Consider the following 22,860-nt stretch of genomic DNA (forward strand, 5'->3'; position numbering starts at 1 on the left):
ACTAGGGTTAGGCTTGGATGTGGGTTGGATGTGGTCAAACCTAGCCCAATCCTAATCTTAGCATTACCCCAATCTTGGCCTAATCCTAACTCCAACCCTAGCCTATGTTCAATCCTGGCCTCAACCTAACCCAACCCTAAACCCTCTCCACCTCTGAATTCACAATTCAACAGCTGATTGCACCCATTCTTTACCTCACTCTGAAACAGAAGATTCTTAAACGCGTACAAAGGACAGACTACTAGCAGGCTTTTCTTCCCTAAAAATGATCCTCTCCTCAGCATTGCCCTGCTGAGACAAGAGGTGCCCATAAATTAGCAGGTCATTGGGTAGCCTTTGGTCTGTCAGTCCCTTTTATCTGTGTAATAAAGATCAGCTGCAGAGCTCCACTGTAACACCCAGGCCTGAACGATGCCTCCATTGAGCATGGTGCTGATCTCTATAACAGATGAACCCCAGCCAGCTGGGTTGTGGTCTGCTTCTCACACTCTTACTGGATGGAAGGCAGTGAGGCAGCGAGGCAGTGAGACCGTAAGGCAGCGAGGCAGCAAGGAAGAGAGGCAGTAAGGCAGCGAGACAGTGAGGAAGAGGCAGCAAGGCAGTGAGGAAGAGAGGCAGCAAGGAAGAGAGGCAGCAAGGCAGTGAGGAAGAGAGGCAGCAAGGCAGTGAGGAAGAGAGGCAGCAAGGCAGTGAGGAAGAGAGGCAGCAAGGCAGTGAGGAAGAGAAGCAGTGAGGAAGAGAGGAAAAGAGGCCGTGAGGCAGTGAGGAAGAGAGGCAGTACGGCAGTGAGGAAGAGAGGCAGAGAGGGCTATACATTCTAGTAACACTGGGGGAACAGTGGGCTGCAGTTCTTTATGGTTAAATGCCCACATGTTGTAATCAGGGTATTGGCACCATTCGTATAACATATAACACCATGTAACACCCTGTAACACCCTGTAACTTCAATGACAAAGAGATCCCTGTAATTGCACATTAAAAACATGATGTGTTTATAGTGTGTGTCTGTGCACTAACCAATGGTGCTTGGCGTCCTGTCCAGTGACCGCTGCTTCTTGTCCCTCTCTCGGTGGTGGTGGCAGCGGTGGTGGTGATGGTGAGGCCTTTCTTGGGTGCTGGGCCTCTCCAGGGTGTATTCATGCAGGTTCACCTCCTGGGGGCGCTGGGGGGCGTGGGTGGACGCAGAGCGTTTCATTGGGCTGCAGTCAGGAACTGGCTGTGTGGGACCAACAGGAATAGGTGGGGATCACTGACTTGTCCATGAGGAATAGGGATCACTGACTAGTCCATCAGGAATAGGGATCACTGACTAGTCCATGAGGAATAAGGATCACTGACTAGTCCATAAGGAATAGGGATTAAAATGAGCCCGTCCTCCTATAGCTCGTCCCACCAGCCTCCGCTGGTGTATTTTACAGCTCTCTGACTCCATTGTGAAACACCATTTCCACCTAGTGGAGATACATCTGTCCTGCAGAGCCTTGCTGCAAAAGATACTACTCACATTTTCACTGTCCTCAAAAACATAGCAGCCTACCTGGATTGTTGTTGGTAAAATCATAGACACGACTACCAATTTCCCTAAGTCTTAGATGCCTGCTTGTGGAAAAGAGCATTAAAGAGGAAACTGAAGAAGTTTCCACCTGTAGCAGCAGACCATTCTCTCTCCAAAACAGCTCCATCAGATGACTAGTTTACTACTGACAAACTCCATGGGCTTGGTATCTAAGAGCAGGTTGGCATCAGCAGCTGTGTTTTAATTAGTGTTGTACAGTCCCCACCGAAGGATCAAAGGAAGAGTCTCCTCGACGAGACACTGTACCTGGCTAGACCTTTGATTTACAGTTTTACAGTGAGCTTAACTCTCATCCTAAAATCACACAGTATATCCCCCACATTGTATATGATATAACACACATGTATACTGGGTTGTTAATGTCCTACCTAGTGTCAAACACTGACATACTGTACAATCATATGCTTGCAGAACCTACCATTTTACACACCTGTGTGGCCAGTTAATACTAAATAGAATCTAGTTTAACACATACTAGTACATTGGGATCAACAAACAAAGTAGAGGAGGTGCAGAGGAGATAATGAGGGAGAGGAGACAGGGCTACGTACTGCCAACAGGGTCCCCGGGGAGTGGCGCGACTTGCTCCTCTGTCACACAGCACAGGTGGGGGAGGAGGAGGAAGAGGTGAGGTCCATGGGAAAGCATCAGGCCAGAGAGACCGGAGACAATAGGAGGGTAGACGGAGAGAGGTGACATTGAACAGTTAGGAGAAGAATAAAGGAGAAGTAGCAGGAAAATGACAGGTGTCTTAACATGCTTATTAAAAATAAATGATCCGCTTGTAAATATGACATCATTACGTTTAAATGGCCACTGAGGGAATTTGGTTTTCAGTATGCTCTTTTTAAAGGAAGGCGATATCTCATTGTGTGTTTCAGCACCTGGCAATAAGACAGAATTACCCATTGCAAGCAGACAGAACTCCCCCATGTCTTTATGTCTTTTGATACTCAATAACCCCTTGACCATTAATAGTAAAATATCCTAGAAAACATATCTGTCTCTTTAGCTTTTGTTCTTGTGAGCCAAGCTACTGACCTGGCAGAGAGCCAGGTGGGGCAAGTCTATCGGCCAGAGCTGCCTCTAGGGAATCAAAAGGGTTTCATACATATTAAAAGGTGCTGAAACCACTAAATCAACAAGTACAGCCTCTTATCATCCAGCACTCCAGTTTAAAAGGATTTGGGCTTAGCTTCTCACTGGGCTTCTTTGAAAATGAAACAAGGGGCATTTTCCCTCTTCAAGAGGCTTCATGTGAGGGTTCATGTCTGCCCTGGGTGTCACATATCACTAGTGCACAAAGAGGATGTTGAGGAGGTGGAGGCATGCTGGGAGATTTACGGCCCTGATTGTGCTGGCATCGCCAGGGAGAGGGAAATGAGGCATTGCCCCAAAAAGGAAGGGGAAAAATGTAATTAAGCGATGGAAAACCAAGCCGGAGACAGAGGTAAATCCATCATCTGTTTCAGGGTAGAGTTCAGGGTACATGCCTCCCCATTTCACTCTAACAATAGCAAGCCATCTCAGAAAGGCCATCTCTAATTGTATTGTTGAAGGATTTCCTGCCCTTAGAAGAGGTGAGAAAAATTACACAACAGGTCACGAGGCAATCCTCTTCTCCTCTCATCCCATTTATCCCTCTTTACATTCTCTATCCTATAGTAACATGATTACTCTCTTCCTCCCTGAACGCATGGGGGATCACCCCTCTCATTTTCTACACCCATCCATTTTGAGCCACTATAATCAGTTGGCAGGAGAGGAAAAATGATACGGGACAAATAGTTGGCGGTCTGCCAGACTCTAATCAAATACTCCAGGACTTCTTCTGTGCACTAAAAGTAGGATCAACACACATCCATTCTAACCTGAAAGGAATGCACTTAAACACAACAATCGATTAACATCAATATCACTCAGGAAATGAGGAGCTGATTATATTTCTTGGGACGAATTGAAGGATACATTTTTTCCCCAGCAGTTATACTGCAGTAATATCGAATGTAATTCAACCCCCCCATAGAGATGGCCACCTGACCATAGTAATCTACCCCCAGTATAGCCAATGAGAAACACCATGCAACCATGCTTTCCCTAAGAGAGTTTAGTTATGGCATGGAGCATCTGCTGTGCTTCACAAATGATGTGTGTGTGTGTTAGGGTGTGTCTGTACCTGCAGCTCTGCGTTGAGGCGGGGCATGGACACAGCTCTTCCCTGGCTCTCCAGTCCAGACCCAGGACCAGGCACTGTACTGCAACTGGTGTCCATCTTCCTCATCTCCACTGACTCCTGAGGGACATAACACACACATACGAACACATACACGAATGCACGCATGCACACACACAAATAAATGCTTGCACAGAGATAAGTACATCCAGTCAAGTAAAGTACTGTGAACAGATACATCAGGAGAGAAAATGCAGGTAGCAGGCCATGATGTTCATGTGTGTGTAACAAAGTAGTGGGCAGTCTGGCCTGGCTACAGTACCTGGGGGATGGTTAGGTTTGGGACATCCTCAAAATGGCCCACTCGGACAGGTGTCTTATTCCTGGGTCTGTGGACCTCTCTAGACTTCTCTGACACCCAGGAGGATGATCCTTTCATGGTGCCGTCATGGCCTGGCCTGAATTATTAGACATTAACAGATGAAGATGTTATTGTCATTCTATTATTATTTTATCTTTTTGCCAGGATAGTCCACTCCACTCAGTTACATTTGCCACTGTTTTCCAGGAAGTCATAGAACTATCAGCTGATTGTTTTAAAGTTAAAAGCTTTACAATTATAAAGTATTATAGTGTTTTATCCCAAGACAAGAGAGACATGGCCACTGGCTGTATGTTAGTGAACTCACAGTGTGCCTCCGTTGTTGAGCAGGGTGGAACTGGGTGTAGGTAGGGCCTGAGACTGAGGCTGAGGCAGTAGCTCACAGGGAGGCTCCACGTTGGTCATGGCCTTCTCCTTCACTTTTTCCTGCTTGTGAGTCAGGGGCAGCATTGGTTTATACAGAGCCCTAACCTTCCCCTGTGGATGAAAGACGGCAGGATGCTGATATACTGAACATACTGCACAATATTGATCCAGGTCTCTACCTTCAGAATATAATCAATCAAAACTTGAATCCGCATATTGGTTTTGGCAGGACATTTTCATGGGGGGGAATTTGTGACTCTCGTGTGTGTGTGTGTGTGTGTGTGTGTGTGTGTGTGTGTGTGTGTGTGTGTGTGTGTGTGTGTGTGTGTGTGTGTGTGTGTGTGTGCGCGCGCTACCTGGGAGCCAGTAGCATTCTGTTGCTGCTGCTGCTGTTGCTGTTCCTTGAGCCTCTTGGCTCGGTTCTGCTTGTAGTAGTCAAAGATCATCAGGGCTGCATACACCTTCCCAACAGTAAGCTCATTGGCTGAAAGAGAGACAGAAAGGAGTGGGTGAGGAAAACTGCTTTCTCATCCATCTCTATTGGTCTCATCCAAACCCTTTGATGCCACTTAATCTCCAATACAATTCAGTCAAGCCAAAGGTATCACTTGTAACAAAGAGTGATTTAGCTGTTTGAAGAAATTTGGTGCATGCCAGGCTTGAGAGAAGGAGCATCTGTCTAGAATATCATTGTTCTCAGATGAGATACTTAGATCCTGCCACAAGATGTCAGTGGAGACAAAGCCAACGACTAGAATCTTAGCTGATGACAAAGTAAGAGCAAGGGTTATGGTTGTTATGGCAATCTATGTGTAATATTGTTTCAGAGTGAGGAGTCTGGGGCTTGCCACTTTAAGATGTAGCATGAAAAGATACACTCCAAGTATCCTTTTTGTAAAGATGAAATATATCAGTGACAAGGACAAGGATCAGTGACAAGGTTCCGAGAGGACTGCCATGCAGATGTACTTACGTTTGTGTGGTGTCACCAACAGATCCATAGTCTTCTGTGAGAGGCTTGGCCAAATCTGTGAGAGCTCTTTCTTCAGTTCAGCATCAGAGAGACGCTGGGCAACCATCCCTGAGGAGAAGATCACAAGAGAACATAGAATCTTCTAGCATCAAATACACACAATGATCTAATTCAACAAGTACAGCATCAAGCAACAAAGACAGGAAATTAAACATGAGTTTTTAGAGTCTTTGTGGAGGTGAAGCAGACAGAGAATAAAGAATAGGTCATTAAAAGCGGCAGTGAGCAGTGAAGCTAGAGAAAAGCATAATGTACTCACTCTGCAGGCCCTAAACACAAAGCCCACCACAGAGTAGGCTAATGAGACCAAATGGGACCCAAATCTACTAATGCAAACCCCTCTGTAAGCAACAAACAAGCAGCATTTGCACCTGCTACACATCCAGGGGACATAACGTCTGTCTGTCTGTCTGTCTGTCTGTCTGTCTGTCTGTCTGTCTGTCTGTCTGTCTGTCTGTGAAGACAACAAGCTACATTTAACATTTACAACTCATGTTTTTTGCTTGAGTTAGAATGCATTGCCTTTTATTTTTATTTCACCTTTATTTAACCAGGTAGGACAGTTGAGAACAAGTTCTCATTTACAACTGCGACCTGGCCAAGATAAAGCAAAGCAGTGCAACAAAAACAACAACACAGACTTACACATAAACAAACGTACAGTCAATAACACAATATAAAAAAATATATGTACAGTGTGTGCAAATGTAGAAGATTAGGGAGGTAAAGCAATAAATAGGCCATAGAGGAGAAATAATTACAATTTAGCGTTAACACTGGAGTGATAGATGTGCAGATGATGATGTGCAAGTAGAGATACTGGGGTGCAAAAGAGCAAAAAGATAAATAGCAGATTGGCTGTATTTACAGAATATTTACAGATTGGCTGTGTAAAGGTACAGTGATCGGTAAGCTGTTCTGACAGGTGATGCTTAAAGTTAGAGAGGGAGATATAAGCCTCCAGCTTTAGTGATTTTTGCAATTCGTTCCAGTCATTGGCAGCAAAGAACTGGAAGGAAAGGCGGCCAAAGGAGGAGGTGTTGGCTTTGGGGATGACCAGTGAACTATACCTGCTGGAGCGTGTGCTACGGGTGGATGTTGTTATCGTGACCAGTGAGCTGAGATAAGGTGGGGCTTTACCAGCAAAGACTTATAGATGACCTGAATCCAGTGGGTTTGGCGACGAATATGTAGCGAGGGCCAGCCGAGGAGAGCATACAGGTCGCAGTGGTGGGTAGTATATGGGGCTTTGGTGGCAAAAAACAGATGGCACTGTGATAGACTACATCCAGTTTGCTGAGTAGAGTATTGGAAGCTATTTTGTAAATGACATCGCCGAAGTCAAGGATTGGTAGGATAGTCAGTTTTACGAGGGTATGTTTGGCAGCATGAGTGAAGGAGGCTTTGTTTGCGAAATAGGAAGCCGATTCTAGATTCAATTTTTGATTGGAGATGCTTAATGTGAGTCTGGAAGGAGAGTTTACAGTCTAACCAGACACCTAGGTACAGTATTTGTAGTTGTCCACATATTCTAAGTCAGAACCGTCCAGAGTAGTGATGCTAGTCGGGCGGGCGGGTGCGGGAAGCAATAGGTTGAAGAGGATGCATTTAGTTTTACTAGCATTTTAAAGCAGTTGGAGGCCACGGAAAGAGTGTTGTATGGCATTGAAGCTCGTTTGGAGGTTTGTTAACACAGTGTCCAAAGAAGGGCCAGATGTATACAAAATGGTGTTGTCTGCGTAGAGGTGGATCATAGAATCACCAGCAGCAAGAGCGACATCATTGATATATACAGAGAAAAGAGTCGGCCCGAGAATTGCACCCTGTGGCACACCTATAGAGACTGCCAAAGGTCCGGACAACAGGTCCTCCGATTTGACACACTGAACTCTGTCTGAGAAGTAGTTGGTGAACCAGGCGAGGCAGTCATTTGAGAAACCAAGGCTGTTGAGTCTGCCGATAAGAATGTGGTGATTGACAGAGTCGAAATCCTTGGCCAGGTCGATGAAGATTGCTGCAAAGTACTGTCTTTTATCGATGGCGGTTATGATATCATTTAGGGCCTTGAGCGTGGCTGAGGTGCACCCATGACCAGCTCGGAAACCAGATTGCATAGTAGAGAAGGTACGATGGGATTCGAAATGGTCGGTGATCTGTTTGTTAACTTGGCTTTCGAAGATTTTAGAAAGGCAGGGCAGGATGGATATAGGTCTATAACAGTTTGGGTCTAGAGTGTCTCCCCCTTTGAAGAGGGGGGGATGACCGTGGCATCTTTCCAATCTTTGGAGATCTCAGATGATACGAAAGAGAGGTTGAACAGGCTAGTAATAGGGGTTGCAACAATTTCGGCTGATCATTTACCCCAGATGATTTGTAGGGATCTAATCAAGTTGGCCTCATTAAAAGTGAAGGATAGATTCCAGAGGCACAGTATGCACCGCTCCTATCATGTATCACACATTCCAAGAGTGTGTTGGGCAGTGGAATTTTAGCAGACACCCAGCAGCTGACAGGGCAGGGATAGGGAGGGAGAAAAGAGAGGGGTGAGTGGACAGGCAAGAGGGGGCACAGGATAGGGAGGGAAAGGGAACAGAGGAGGGGGACAGGGAGGAGGGAGAGAGAGGGGGCAGAGGATAGGGAGAGAGAGGGGACAGGGGAGAAGGGAAGAGAAGGGACAAGGGAGAAGGGAAGAGAATAGGGAAAGATAGGGGACAGAGCTGTCTGACCTGAGGCCAGTTTGATCTCCAGGGCCGTTCGGATCAGGGCCATGAGTGTAGAGGTGAAGTGGACTGTGTTGTCATCGGCGATGGGCATGTTCATCTTGACTAACCGCTGGAGAGAGTGTGTGGACGGAGGGGAAGGTTAGAACACACTTTTACTGTTAACACTTCAGCCAGACCATTGGCCAATCAGGAGAAACCAGACTGTGTGCTGCTGGTAATATTCACAGAGGACTCATGTAGAGTATATTGAGTGCTTTACCATGCTTTTATTTCAACAATACAATAAGTTGTGATTGTTTGTTCTTCAGATTTGGTCTTGTAAATGAATCATATGGAAGGTTTAAGGATTTGGTCGGGATAATTTAACTACAGCACACAAAACGTTTTCTCAATTAGTACAACAAGGAGACAAACTAAACATTGACATTCACTGCTATTGGCTACAGTATGCACTATGCTGCAGGTCAAAGTGCACCGGTGCAAGACTGACATTGATCAAAATAATGGTGAGAAAAGGCATAATGGTGAGAAAAGGCATAACCATGGAAGTGCCTCAAAGATCTCAGGAGCTCGACTGTGGTTGCCTCCTAACAATCATAAAAAGAATCAGTCCTGCTCAAGTCAATAACATCTTGAGGACTAAGACCTAGCATCTACAGAAAAATCACGTGTCACACACAAAATAACCTGAACTGCTTATCAAAGGGATGATAACTACACCACTACATGCACACATAGTACTATGTTTGATATTTAAGCTATTGTGGTAGAGTTGAGCTCCCCTGAACACAAAAAGCATTCACCTACTATCAGAGGCAGTGCAAAAGTAAGGCTGACCCAAGTCAGAATGAGAGAGGAGAGGAGGGGAGGGGTGAGACAAACACACCTACCCACACATGGGAACACGCATCGATAGAGAGAAAGTAGAGATGAAAGACAGGATGAGAGCGAATGAGACAGAAACAGAGGGAGTAAAACACACAGAAGCCACACACACTGGCAAGACAAAAACCCTCAGTAGGCACACAACTCAGGGGATAGACTAAAATAAGGTAAGGGAGAGGGAGAGCAATACTAAACCCCTTTTAAATAAGACTGTATATTGATTGATACATGATTGAAATTGTCTGGGGACAGTGCTCGATTGGTCTAATATTACTTATTGTATGCATTGTAAAATAACATATACAGATTATTCCAATTATTAATCTGTGCATGTCTGCTGTGTTGGATGTATTAAATGACAGAGAATGGATTATATGAAATCTAATGATGTATTTATTATCCATATTTTCAGAGTTTAACACCTACTAATGTAAATGTAACAAAATGCTTAGTAACAAGTGTTCACATAGTGTTGATACTGTATGTATCTCATGGTCTACTGTTTCTCTCTGCCTTTAGTGGACATCACCACACCAGCTGAGCTTGCTCCAAAGAAAGTAGCTATGCCCAAAGAAAGAGGGGGAGGGAGGTGGGGGGCTACACCAAAAAGATCAGAGCGCTAGCAAAACAAACAAAAGAAACAAGAGAACACTGCAGAGCACAGAGATTGGCAGGAGGTTAAGCCAACGGGAAGACAGGTCAAGCAGAGGGCGTGGCTACCTTGTAGGCGACTCTTGGCGGACATTTCTTTCCCAAACCTAAGGGTGGGGACATGTGGAGGAGAATCTGATACATATCGAGGTACTTGATACGGCCACTTCACAGAGTAGGAAACAAAAACAAAAAAACAAATATAGAAGAATAGGGAAGTTAGAGAAGGAGGATAGGAACACAAAGGAAAAAATAAATACAAAATTAACCAAAAGGAAAAAACAAAAAACAGAAATCTGTGTTATTTAGATTTCCCGTAGTGACATGGAGATGGATGCCATCTTTGGCCACGGTGGACCAGGGATGCATCAGTGCGGTGGTAAACTCAGCTCAGGAAGAAGTGAGCTGCTCAGATCCCTGAGGGGAGACATGGAATGGAAGAGTGAGTCTGTAGTGAGAAGCAGAACACACAGGATGCGAATGGGGAGAGAATGACAGCATCGTACGTAGTGAGGATGTCTGCTTCCGCATGCTGAGAGACATCCAGGGGGGAGGGGGTTCACCAAGAGCACGGAAACAAAGGTATCAATGCCAGAATTAATTAAAGCCTTCTCTTCTCTTTACAACGTTTATATCTAGGATCCCAAAAACACATTACAGTATGTAAATATGTTGATCCAATTCAGATGTTTTCAAGATCTGAATCAAATGATCAATTTGGGACAAAATATCAGTGATTCATGTTTAATCTAACTGTACATAGATAGGAGACGGACCAGGTACAGACCAGAATGTCTGTACCTCGACCTTTACCTCACTTTATACCTCGACCTACCATATAGAAAGTAGGCATTGCGTAGGGATTCCAATGTCAGGCAAAGTTGGGGCTTTGAAAGCTTTGTTTCCTGTCCGGCGTCATTAACCAAAGCCAGTCAGTCTAGAAGGGCAGGTGCTAGTGTGTAGGCGAGTCATTGGTGCACAGCCATTCAGTTTCGTCTCTTGGCATAGGAACACAAAGCACCCTTGTGGAGGAAATGTTCTGGGGTTGCTAACCTTGTACGCTACCCTATTAGGGCAGTTCTTCCCTAAGCCAAGGGGGGGCGAGATAATTCGTAACAAGTTGTACATATCGTTATAGCGAATCCGTCCGCTGCAAAAAGAACAAGCAGATATATAGAAACAACAACTTCAGGACAGCTTCAAGAGAACAATGATAATCAGAGGGCTGACTGCGTACTAGGAGGTATGCTATCATACGATCTACATAGAGGATTGTCAGAAAGTCACAAAGTGTCAGGCAGTGTCAGTCAGTCCCCTCCATACTAGTAGCAGTAATACTAGATTCCACTCTGACTGGATGAGATACAGTAGGAGCCCCAGCCAGCCAAATGGAGGAAGGGAAAGAGAAACACATACCAGGCAGCAGGGTCGTACTCAGCCCAAACACGGATGAACTCATCCAGATGATGAGGCCCCAGTATAGAAGAGTCTCGAGTCAGGTATTCAAAGTTATCCATGATCACAGCCACAAACAGATTAAGCATCTGGAAGAGAGGTTTAACAAGGATTTATAGGAATAGACACAGTATGACAACAAAAGACAGCTAAATAGTTTTGCATAACATTAGGTCAAATCAAATAATTTTTTTTGTATTTAAATAGTTTTGCATAACATGAGGTCAAATCAAATCTTTTTTTGTATTTAAATAGTTTTGCATAACATTAGGTAACTACTAATCCTACGTTTCAGACCATTGCCTAAAGTTAACATCACTTATTACCAGACTGCACATCAGTGGAGGCTGCTGAAGGAAGGACGGCTCATAATAATGGCTGGAACTGAGTAAATGGAAACCATGTGTTTGATGTATTTGATACCATTTCACGTCAGTCATTACCATGAGCACGTCCTCCCCAATGAAGGTGCCACCAACCTCCTGTGCTGCACATCAACACAGATCTAACGGTTATGTGTGTATGTTGGAAGACATCAGTACTAACCAGGAAAGAGCAGAGGAAGATGAAGGACACAAAGTAGAAATAGGCAAAGTCGCTGCCACACTCCTTCCCCAGGTTGCCTGACCTCTCATCACAGGCTCTGTGACTCAAACACGACAGCATGATCTCATGCCACGCCTCTCCTGTGGCACTCCTGCAGAACACAGGGGTGGACAGACAGACGGACAATGGACAGACAATGGACAGACAGAAATAGTGACATACAGCAACAACAAAAAGATACATTTTGAGTAATTTGGGATATGTTCACAGTGTACTAAAACATGTTCCCAGTTCTTGTTCCAACTATGGTGGAGGATCCTTCAGGAGGAGGGGAGGGGAGGGGAGGGGAGGGGAGGGGAGGGGAGGGGGAGAGAAACAGGGACAGGGTCATTTAATAATGTATATACCTGAACAGTAGCATGAGAGCCTGAAGAAAAGTGCGGAAGTTGTTGTGGTGAGTGATGGATGTGTCCTCGTTGAGCTCAATGTTTCCGAACACCTGGAAAAGTAAGGGATCGATTATACCCACAGATCATGACAGTAAATGCCTTACATTGTATAACAATGTTCTTATTCAATAAAAAACACAATTTCACACCATTAGTCTGTAGGCATGTATAATCAAATTATTTTGAGGAAACATTTAAGGAGATAACGGAAGCAGCACCCACCTGCATACCGATGATGGCATAGATGAAGAACAGCATTGCTATCAGAAGGCAAACATAGGGCAGGGCCTGGAAGTAGAGGATTCTTTAGGCTTGAGTGGGTGGGATCATTAGGCCCATGGCAGTGGGTGAGGTGTGTATGTGTGTGTGGGCGTGTGTCTGTTTGTCTTTGTGTGCAGGTGTTTGTGTGTGTGTCACCTTAAAGGACTGGACGAAGGTCCACAACAGGATACGGATGGTGTAGCCTTGCCTCAGTAGTTTGATGAGACGAGCTGCTCTGAACAGCCTCAGAAAACTCAGGTTCAAAAGCCGGTCCTGTGGGGCCGGGGGACAAAAACCTTACAGCCCATTCACTGGAGGCATTCAAAACATGACCCCAGATCACTACATAACGACAATAATGCAGATAAATAACATGATTGTATTTGGTTGGTCCAGTTTCAGCTTGCTGACGGAGGCCAAACAATGCAGCCACACAGACCAGTACACACAGTGCTGTAGATAATGTAAAGACTGGAAGGAGAAAAAGCAATGGGACAGGAGGAGTAGTCATTCACCCAGTGGTGGAAAAAGTACCCAAATGTCATTCTTGAGTAAAAGTAAAGATACCTTCATAGAAAATGACTCAAGTAAAAGAGAAAGTCACCCAGTAAAATACTACTTGAGTAAAAGTCTAAAAGTATTTGGTTTTAAATATACTTAAGAATCAAAAGTAAATGTAATTGCTAAAATATACTTAAGTATTGAAAGTAAAAGTATAAATCATTTAAAATTCCCTATATTAAGCAAACCAGATGGCCACATTGTCTAGTTTTTTTTATTTACGGATAGCCAGGGGAACACTCCACTCCAACACTCAGACATCATGCATAAGTGTTTAGTGAGTCCACCAGATCACCAGATCAGAGGCATTAGCGATGACCAGGGATGTTCTCTTGATAAGTGCATGAATTTGTCCATTTCCTGTCCTGCTAAGCATTCAAAATGTAACGAGTACTTTTGGGTGTCAGGATAAATGTATAGGTTAAAAAGTACATAATTTTCTTTAGGAATGTAGTTAAAGTAAAAGTTGTCAAAAATATAAATAGTAAAGTACAGATACCCCAAAAAACGACTTAAGTAGTACTTTAAAGTATTTTTACACCACTGCACTCACCGTTGTCTATAAGAGCAGTTGTTTAGCCGTAGCAGATGGTGGACACATCAGTGAAGACATTCAACAAGAGGACAATGCAGAAAGGACGACAGGGAGAGGATGAGAGGGAGAGAAAGGAAGACAGAGAGAGAAACAAGGAAAAGAGAGAAAAAGAGAAACAGTAATGACAAAGCCTGTAAGCTCAAAACACACACTTAAATCAGTCAGAGCATTGGACAATGATACAGATACTGTAGGATACTGGACAGATAAAGATATTGTATCACCACAGTAGGAGAACATTAAAAAGTACTACAGGGACTGACAGAAACATGTTGAATGATTCACATAGAATTGCTCATAATATGACTAGGAGATGGTAATGATACACACAAATCCCATTCCCTGTTGCACTCAGCTGAACTGCCTCACGTTCTCACCCAGAGCCCATATCAGGGTGAATAATCAATAATGTTAACATGTAGCTCTGTTCACAAACTCTTTCTCTCCCCCTCTGGGCCCGAGCAAAGCCATCTTTGCTGAGATGGCTATTCAGCACATCAGGGTTGAGCCTGTGTACAGGTCAAGCCCACTCTGTTTACACAAACTGTCTATACAGTCGTATGTCTCTGCATGTCACTAAACTACCAATACTCTGCCGTATTAACCTTTTACTGCAGTGGGATAAATCAGGGCCACACAGAGTGTTTCTTGGTAGTCTTAAACAAATCTGCTGATTTCTTAGCTTACATTGATTTCTGTGACCACGATGTCAGTTATACTTCCCAGCACGGTCACAAAGTCAAACACGTTCCAAGCATCCTTCAGGTAGTTCTGAAACGAGAAGGGATTGAATATCACTCACAAACTCAAGGCATGCAGGGCATGAATTCAATAACCTTCAAATCATTGAAAACCTTTGCCATATTGATAGCATGCAGATAAACAGGAAGGAGGACAGTAGACCCACCAGTGGTCCGAAGGCGATGATCTTCAGAATGCACTCCAGAGAGAAGAGGGCAGTGAAGACGATGTTGAAGTGCTTCAACATGGCTTCGTAGAAGTCTGGAGCTCCATGGAACTGGTGCAGGGTGGGTGAGGGAGTGAGATTGAGAAAGATTGTGTGTGAGAGAGAGAGAGAGAGAGAGAGAGAGAGAGAGAGAGAGAGAGAGAGAGAGAACGAGAAACTTAATAAGCAGATAGCTACTTTACCTCCTAAAACATCAACACTGTGTGAGTAGAAGTTTTTCCTGAACACGCAATTAGACAAGGAAAAACTCCAGGCCATAGTTATATCCTACTGTATTTTTTGGTGAGTGAGATGGACTGTACCAACCTTCATCATGAGCACCACGGTGTTCAGGGCGATCATGATCATAATGGCGTACTCAAACGGGGGTGACACCACAAACTTCCACATCCGGTACTGGAAGGACTGCACGTTCTCTGGCATGTAACGCGTCAGTGGCTTGGCGTTGATGGCAAAGTCAATGCAGGCCCTCTGAAAAGAATGTGACGGAAATTACATGCGTCCAATGTTCCCTTTCAAATTAACCATCCATTTCCTCATCATCATGACCATCAGCATCAATCACCAGTTGTCAATCCATCACTCTTTCAACCATTACCTTCATCAGGACCACTGAATCTGCATCATCAACTCAGAAGGAAATACCGTGAAGAAAACAACGCATATCTTACGAGAGCAAGCAGAGACTCCTGATTCTATCAGAGCCATGAGCAGAGGAGATGTCTGAATCCAGAGGATGGATACATGGCTAGCTCCTCCTGGCTGTACTCTGGCTCCAGTTAGCCGAGTCAGGTTAGGTTAGCATACAAACAGACACAGGGAGACGTATCTGTTGTGTTAGTTCAGAATAGGGACGGAGGGAGATACTGTATATCTATCTGTGGTTGCCTAATGGGGTCCTGGTAGACATGAAGTAGGGGGATAGGGGATGGCTCGCTGGGTTGGTGTCCGCCTGTGGAACCACAGATGGGGCTCCAGAATGAATTGTGGACCTGTCACACTGGCCCTCACCTGGGAGGCTGTAGTGCATCTGTAGTGCAGGATCCACTGCAGCCTCACCGCCTCAACACGCACAACTGAACCCAGCATAAAAACCAGCAGCAGCAGTGAGAGAAAGACTGTACCTGCACTGAGTACTCAGCATTATGTAAGGGTGGTAACATCTAAAGAGCATAGTGAGCTTTGCACTGCACAGAGCACTGATGACCAACATGTCACAAATGGAGAAAGTATACTTGGAAGAAATATGAATTGTTATTGCTTTGCTTCAAAGTGAGTTTTCTCCCGTGCTGTACCTCATTTTTCTCCAGGCTGCACTCTGACATGGCCTTGTCCCCTTGCTCCTGGAAGGTAATGATGATCAAGGCCACAAAGATGTTGACGAAGAAGAAGGGAAAGACCACGAAGTAGACAACGTAGAAGATGGAGATCTCTATACGGTAGCCTGGACTGGGACCCTGGTCCTCTAAGGTAGCGTCCACAGAGTGCTTCAGAACACTGGAGAGGAACACAGGAACCATGCTGTCAATATATGGAACCACTCACAACAACAGTCAGCATTGGTTAAACTGCTACAACAGTCAGCATTGGTTAAACTGCTACGACAAGTTTCCTACAGTAACTACAATATGACTAAAACCTAACTGGAAACGATTCAACTATTTAAAGTTCTATTTCTAAAATTAGGGACATAGGCAATTAAAAGCCTTTGTTAAAATGTAATAGGCATGTGATTAATGTTCAACGTTACTGATACAAAGGTTCATTTTCATCTGCTGTGTTAAGATGGTCCTTACAGTAAAAATCCAGCTGAGAGAGAGAGAGCCTGGCCACTTAGCCCTCCAGGTCATGAGGACTGAGTCTTATTTAATGGACTTGGCCCATGACCTAAAGGACTCACTAGTCCATCATTTTGACATATCATAAATCACTGGATTGTTTAATAACATAGCTAATTCAATGATTTCATTGAGGAGGACAGAGGAGCTGGAATAAGAAGGAGAATAATGGACAAGCTGGAAATTGCACATAAGGCACTCTCTGGCGTGCTGACCCGACAAGCTGACACACTTGATTTTATTTTAATCTCATTTTGTCCTCATTCGGACTAAGTCCTTAAACATTCAAATACAATTTATAATATAATCATATTTTCACATATAAACACACTGTTACAAACTGACATATTGACCAGATAAATACTGAGACACTGAAAATATAGATTGGTTCCTTCATCTACCATAGTCATGCACAATCTTCCAATTTATTATATTTAAGTGGCTCTAAAGTATTGTTTGAATTTAGATATTGATAGGTTTCTGGTTTGCTCAGATAAATTATTAATTTTCTTTATTGCTCTGAATCGAAATATTATTTTGCATATTTCTCTTCTCTGCCGGGATCAGACATACTGTAGGTGGTGGACAATCTATTCCTAGTATTGCCTGAATGTCTGTCTCTTACCAAATTAATCCTGTTGTGAATGAAGTTTGGCCATTTAAATGATGTACATTATGAAGTAAAATAAGCATGTTTTTTTTCTCAATAATCTTGTTGATTGATGACCACCCAAGAGCATTGTGCATGACCACAACAGAGTAATCATATTTCTACCTTAGAACAATCCTTGCTGCTTTATTCTGGGCAATCTGCAGCCTCCTAATCTCACTTGCGGATGCATTTCCCCAACCACAGAACAGTAGTTCATCTGACTCCCAATTAATGGTTGGGTTGTTTGCTTAAGAATCTTTCATGGTAAATATTTGGCATGCAGTTCTAATTCTTTTCTTATATAGATGAGTTATTTGAGACAATTACAGAGACTAGCACAGCACATTCTCAGAACATATCCCCAGGGCAGGCTTCTTCACCCTCTACTGTAGAGGTCGACCGATTAGGATTTTTCAACGCCGATAACGATACCGATTATTGAAGGACCGACAAAAGCCGATACCGATTAAATCGGCCAATCATTTTTTTATACATTTATTTTTTTATTTGTAATAATGACAATTACAACAATACTGAATGAACACTGTTATTCTAACTTAATATAATACATCAATCAAATCAATCAAATCAATTTAGCCTCAAATAAATGATGAAACATGTTAAATTTGGTTTAAATAATGCAAAAACAAAGTGTTGGAGAAGAAAGTAAAAGTGCAATATGTAAAAAAGCTAACGTTTAAGTTCCTTGCTCAGAACATGAGAACATTTTAAAGCTGGTGGTTCCTTTTAACATGAGTCTTCAATATTCCCAGGTAAGAAGTTTTAGGTTGAAGTTATTATAGTTATTATAGTAATTATAGGACTATTTCTCTCTATACGATTTGTATTTCATATACCTTTGACTATTGGATGTTCTTAGAGGCACTTTAGTATTGCCAGTGTACCAGTATATCTCCTCGCCCCTACCTGGGCTCGAACCAGGAACACATCGACAACAGCCACCCTCAAAGCATCGTTACCCATCGCTCCACAAAAGCCGCGGTCCTTGCAGAGCAAGGGGAACAACTACTCCAAGTCTCAGAACGAGTGACGTTTGAAATGCTATTAGCGAACAAACCGCTAACTAGCTAGCCATTTCACATCAGTTACACCAGCCTAATCTCGGACGTTGATAAGCTTGAAATCATAAACAGCAGCTGCTGGCAAATGCACAAAAGTGCTGTTTGAATGAATGCTTACGAGCCTGCTGGTGCTCAGTCAGACTGCTCTATCAAATATCAAATCATAGACTTAATTATAACATAATAACACACAGAAATACGAGCCTTAGGTCATTAATATGGTCAAATCCGGAAACTATAATTTCTAAAATAAAACGTTTATTCTTTCAGTGAAATACGGAACCGTTACGTATTTTATCTAACGAATGGCATCCCTAAGTCTAAATATTGCTGTTACATTGTACAAACTTCAATGTTATGCCATAATTATGTACAATTCAGGCAAATTAATTATGGCCTTTGTTAGGAATAAATGGACTTCACACAGTTCGCAATGAGCCAGGCGGCCCAAACTGCTGCATATACCCTGACTGCTTGCACGGAACGCAAGAGAAGTGACAATTTCCCTAGTTATAAGAAATTCATGTTAGCAGGCAATATTAACTCAATATGCAGGTTTAAAAATATATACTTGTGTATTGATTTTAAATAAAGGCATTGATGTTTATGGTTAGGTACATTGGTGCAACGACGGTGTTTTTTGCGCAAATGCACTTGTTAAATCATCACCCGTTTGTAGAAGTAGGCTGTGATTCGATGAGAAATTAACAGGCACCGCATCGATTATATGCAACGCAGGACACGCTAAATAAACTAGTAATATCATCAACCATGTGTAGTTAACTAGTGATTATGTTAAGATTGATTGTTTTTAATAAGATACGTTTAATGCTAGCTAGCAACTTACCTTGGCCTCTTGCTGCCCTAGCGTAACAGGTAGTCAGCCTGCCACGCAGGCTCCTCGTGGAGTGCAATGTAAGGCAGGTGGTTAGAGTGTTGGACTAGTAACCGGATGGTTGCAAAAATCGGCCATTCCGATTAATCGGTCAACCTCTACTCTACTGGTCTGTCTGCCCGTCCGTCCGTTCGTTCGTCCGTCCGTGTAGCTGCCTGAGAGCTACAGCACATTCTCAGAACATATCCCCAGGCCCGTTCACCCATTCTACTACCGGTCTGTCTGAGAGCAACCAGTCCACCAGAGACCTCAACTTTACAGAGCAACTCAAAAGGAACCCTGAAAGTGCACTTACTCGGGCCAGCCCTCTCCGGTGGACACAGTGAAGAGAGTGAGGAAGGCCCACAGCACGTTGTCATAGTGGAACTCGTACTTCTTCCACACCCGAGGCTGGGCGGCCACCTCATCCTTATCGTAGTCCAGGAAATTACCTCTGTTTAGGGGAGAGAGAGAGAGAAACAGGGGGAGGGGAGAGGGAGAACAACTTACTGCACACATGAACACATACACAAATATAAATACTCAGATACTATTTTGATTATAGACTGACAAAACACCATGTCCCTGTGACAAATCAATAAGATCCTCAAACAAAAACACATATTTACTGCAATCATTTTCAAAGCAGCACTGGGCTGTGCTTCTCTCTATTGGGGAAGATAATTGTACACTGGCATAGCTGCAAGCCAGAACCAGGCAGGGCTGCACCACCACAGCTGCCCTGGTGGGGGAGCCCTCCCCAGAGCTGTTACCGTTATTACATGGTTTGCTCTATCAGACTGTTGGGCCCAGTGCCTTGGTGCCAACGATGTTCATACTGTATGTCTTCTCCTGTTTCATTTCAAAATGCTACCTGCAGTCCTTCTCCAGTCCCTTGGACTCATCGGAACAGTAGAAGAACTTTCCCTTGAACAGTTGCACAGCGATGACAGCGAAGATGAACATGAAGAGCATGTAGACAATGAGGATGTTGAAGACGTTCTTCAGGGAGTTGACCACACAGTCAAACACAGCCTGAGAGAGGGCACACACACACAAACACACACACAGAAACATGGGGCTGGATTAGATACTGTACACAATGATGATTATGTTCTGACAACAGCAGTGAATACGTGTGACTGTAGTGCAGTGTAAGTCCATACTGTACCTTCAGCTTTGGCAGGCGCTTGATGGTCTTGAGGGGCCGTAAGACTCGCAGAACTCTAAGGGACTTGATGGTGCTGATGTCCTTTCCTTTGGACCCTCTGCACAAGAAAAACACTAAGTTAGACAACAAACCTGTAAGGTCATCACTCAACTGCTAAACCCTGTGAGAAGATAGTTGTGTACAGAAACTGCTCGAACAACAATTGCATTACAAAAGAGGCTTGTGACAGAAATCAGTAGCTTGTTGATAAATCACTGTTGGTTTTAAATGTTTCATGAATCGTAAGGCTTCGACTAATAAACAAAGTGTTTGAAGAATGCTCTCTAGAGGTCTTGACCAATCGTGACAGGAAATACTTAGTAGGAGAACGGATGGTACTATCCTCCCATCTCCCACTACTTTAAATACATTGTATTCTATACAAGACATTCAGAATGATTTGTGGTCGAAAGATACAAGGCATAATACATGGGTATAAATATGTTTGTCAAAGCTATAGATGCCCTTAGGATGGTAAATTGTCTGTGACAACCAAGCACCCAGCCCCAACTGAGAATGGATTAGTAATCTCACATAGGATCATGCCTCTCCAAATCATTCAGATAGGCGTAGCATGTAATCCTGGATTACATGAGAAAATTAGACACTTTCTGGATTCTTAGCATGCCGATAAAGTAGTTATCCCACAGAAATACACCTTCTCCGAAGATTATATCTCAACACATAGTTCTCCATGCAAATAACACCAGAAAATAAATCAAGTAAATACAAGCTATAGACTGTGCATCAGGTTTCTGCAGAATAACCGCTAACCAGTGATACAAAAGAAACACTGGTGTTTATTTTTAAAGGAACCAATGCTGTTTCATACACACATCCTCGCTAAGTCGTTTAGCTGGGATGGTGAGACAGACAGGCGACTGAGGGAAAAGAGGAAAGGATGTCAATGAGTATGTAGAGTATTAAGACTGATGGGGAAATACAGGAACAAGTGATTTAATAGACTTTCTCAGACACAGTGGGTGGAAGAACAGAAAATCTTCCTAACCGACATCAAGAATTCTGAGCAGAATCCCATTAACTCTCCGTGTACATTAATGTTCCCTACAGACTCAGAAAATGTCTTGCTGAATCAGCACCTTGGGGAGCTGTGGGAATAGCAATACAAATGCCTCACAATGCATCTCCAAACGAAATACAATGAAGTGATAGAACATATTGCATGTTATCTAAAATCATGGTGCAAAATCATGCCCCAATGTATTGTACAGTACACAAAATGGCAATGATTTAAGGTAAAGCATCCCATTTGTGAAACAATGAGGGATTTCAATGACCCCAATAAACAGTCAACAACACATAAATAACCAGACATTATCAGTATGTGATTCTTCACATCAATTAATGTCAACTTCTATATCATAACACAGGGTAAAATGTTCCACACCTATGTCACTTCATCTCATCTCTGTCTTTCTAAATTTGGAGAGACTGCTCTTAAATACCACGTGAATTCCTCTGTTGTTAAAGTCAATCCTACACAGCAGTCACTGGCCGCAACCTGTGTTTCTCAAAAACTTCGGCCTCTAATGACTTACATGCACCAACAATACAGTCCAGGAGGAGGAAAGCAACAAATTTGCCAACACACCACATCTTCCCCTTCCCTACCCTGCACTCTCCCTTTTTGCTGGCAGCTGGAATCGCGAACGCATGCACACACACACACACACACACACACACACACACACACACACACACACACACACACACACACACACACACACACACACACACACACACACACACACACACACACACACACACACACACACACACACACACACACACACACACACACAGATCACTTCCCATTCAACTGGGAATAAAAGCCATCCTGTAACTCTGGTATTCCCAACATAGCATGGTCATGTAGTATGGTGTGGTTCCTCCCTCCCAGAGGCTCTGTTATAGCTCGACTCTACCACAGCAGCATGCAACGTTCATGCTCTGATGCACATTAGTCCAGCATGCTTTCACAGTAAATAGAGCCTGTGGTTTGAGATCACACAACACCCACACATGACAAACCACACATGACATTCTGATAGCTTTCAAAGAACGCCTGATCAGTTTGTGGAAAAACACGTGTGACTTGGGAGGTTCATTGGGAGCGTTTGGAGTTTTCTGCAGGGTCTGGATGGTGACAGCTATGAGAGAAGCTGGCTAAATATTTAATGAAGACATCATTATTAGGTACAGGTGGCTGGTCTGTACCATACTTCATCTCCCTGGAAGGAGAACCAAAACTGTCAGCTAAAATAACCATCATGTTCTGTCTCAGCACCAGCTATTTTTACCACTACTCTATTTTTTACCACTACACTAACGGTAGTCTTAGATTCTCCCTCTGTCCATGTGGAACCAGACTGTATTATGTTTTAATGTGTGCACTGATAGGGCTCTGCTTGGTGGGTCACCTAGAGAAAAGAGTTAACAAAATAAACATGAATGTGTGTTTACATTAACTGGGAATGTTTGACTTGGGCATAAATGAGTGAAAATAAATACTAAGAGTCTACATAATGATTATAATTGCAAGTACAGCCAGTGTTGATGC

The 22,860-nt window shown here is 43.5% G+C and overlaps 1 protein-coding gene across 5 annotated transcripts in view; it reads right to left on the reverse strand.

The window, feature by feature from the left end:
- The window catches only part of LOC129853307 (voltage-dependent N-type calcium channel subunit alpha-1B-like), a 193,199-nt gene that overhangs the window by 4,548 nt on the left and 165,791 nt on the right, over positions 1–22,860 (reverse strand). For 3 of the 5 annotated variants that reach the window (XM_055919202.1, XM_055919200.1, XM_055919203.1), the window contains 21 exons: positions 20,241–20,337; positions 19,944–20,104; positions 19,386–19,523; positions 15,919–16,120; positions 14,930–15,094; positions 14,564–14,674; positions 14,344–14,427; positions 12,657–12,773; positions 12,462–12,527; positions 12,198–12,289; positions 11,791–11,941; positions 11,206–11,333; positions 10,843–10,939; positions 8,257–8,362; positions 5,471–5,578; positions 4,854–4,981; positions 4,439–4,608; positions 4,072–4,207; positions 3,753–3,869; positions 2,128–2,166; positions 1,018–1,216 (listed from right to left, as the gene is read on the reverse strand). In XM_055919202.1, coding sequence (XP_055775177.1) covers positions 1,018–1,216; positions 2,128–2,166; positions 3,753–3,869; positions 4,072–4,207; positions 4,439–4,608; positions 4,854–4,981; positions 5,471–5,578; positions 8,257–8,362; positions 10,843–10,939; positions 11,206–11,333; positions 11,791–11,941; positions 12,198–12,289; positions 12,462–12,527; positions 12,657–12,773; positions 14,344–14,427; positions 14,564–14,674; positions 14,930–15,094; positions 15,919–16,120; positions 19,386–19,523; positions 19,944–20,104; positions 20,241–20,337 — 2,612 coding nt within the window. Of the gene's footprint in view, positions 1–1,017; positions 1,217–2,127; positions 2,167–3,752; positions 3,870–4,071; positions 4,208–4,438; positions 4,609–4,853; positions 4,982–5,470; positions 5,579–8,256; positions 8,363–9,858; positions 9,956–10,842; positions 10,940–11,205; positions 11,334–11,790; positions 11,942–12,197; positions 12,290–12,461; positions 12,528–12,656; positions 12,774–14,343; positions 14,428–14,563; positions 14,675–14,929; positions 15,095–15,918; positions 16,121–19,385; positions 19,524–19,943; positions 20,105–20,240; positions 20,338–22,860 lie in introns of all 5 variants that reach the window. The other 2 variants (XM_055919204.1, XM_055919201.1) reach the window with 1 other exon arrangement.

Source organism: Salvelinus fontinalis, chromosome 4 (genome assembly GCF_029448725.1).
Source record: "Salvelinus fontinalis isolate EN_2023a chromosome 4, ASM2944872v1, whole genome shotgun sequence".
Lineage (NCBI taxonomy): Eukaryota > Metazoa > Chordata > Actinopteri > Salmoniformes > Salmonidae > Salvelinus > Salvelinus fontinalis.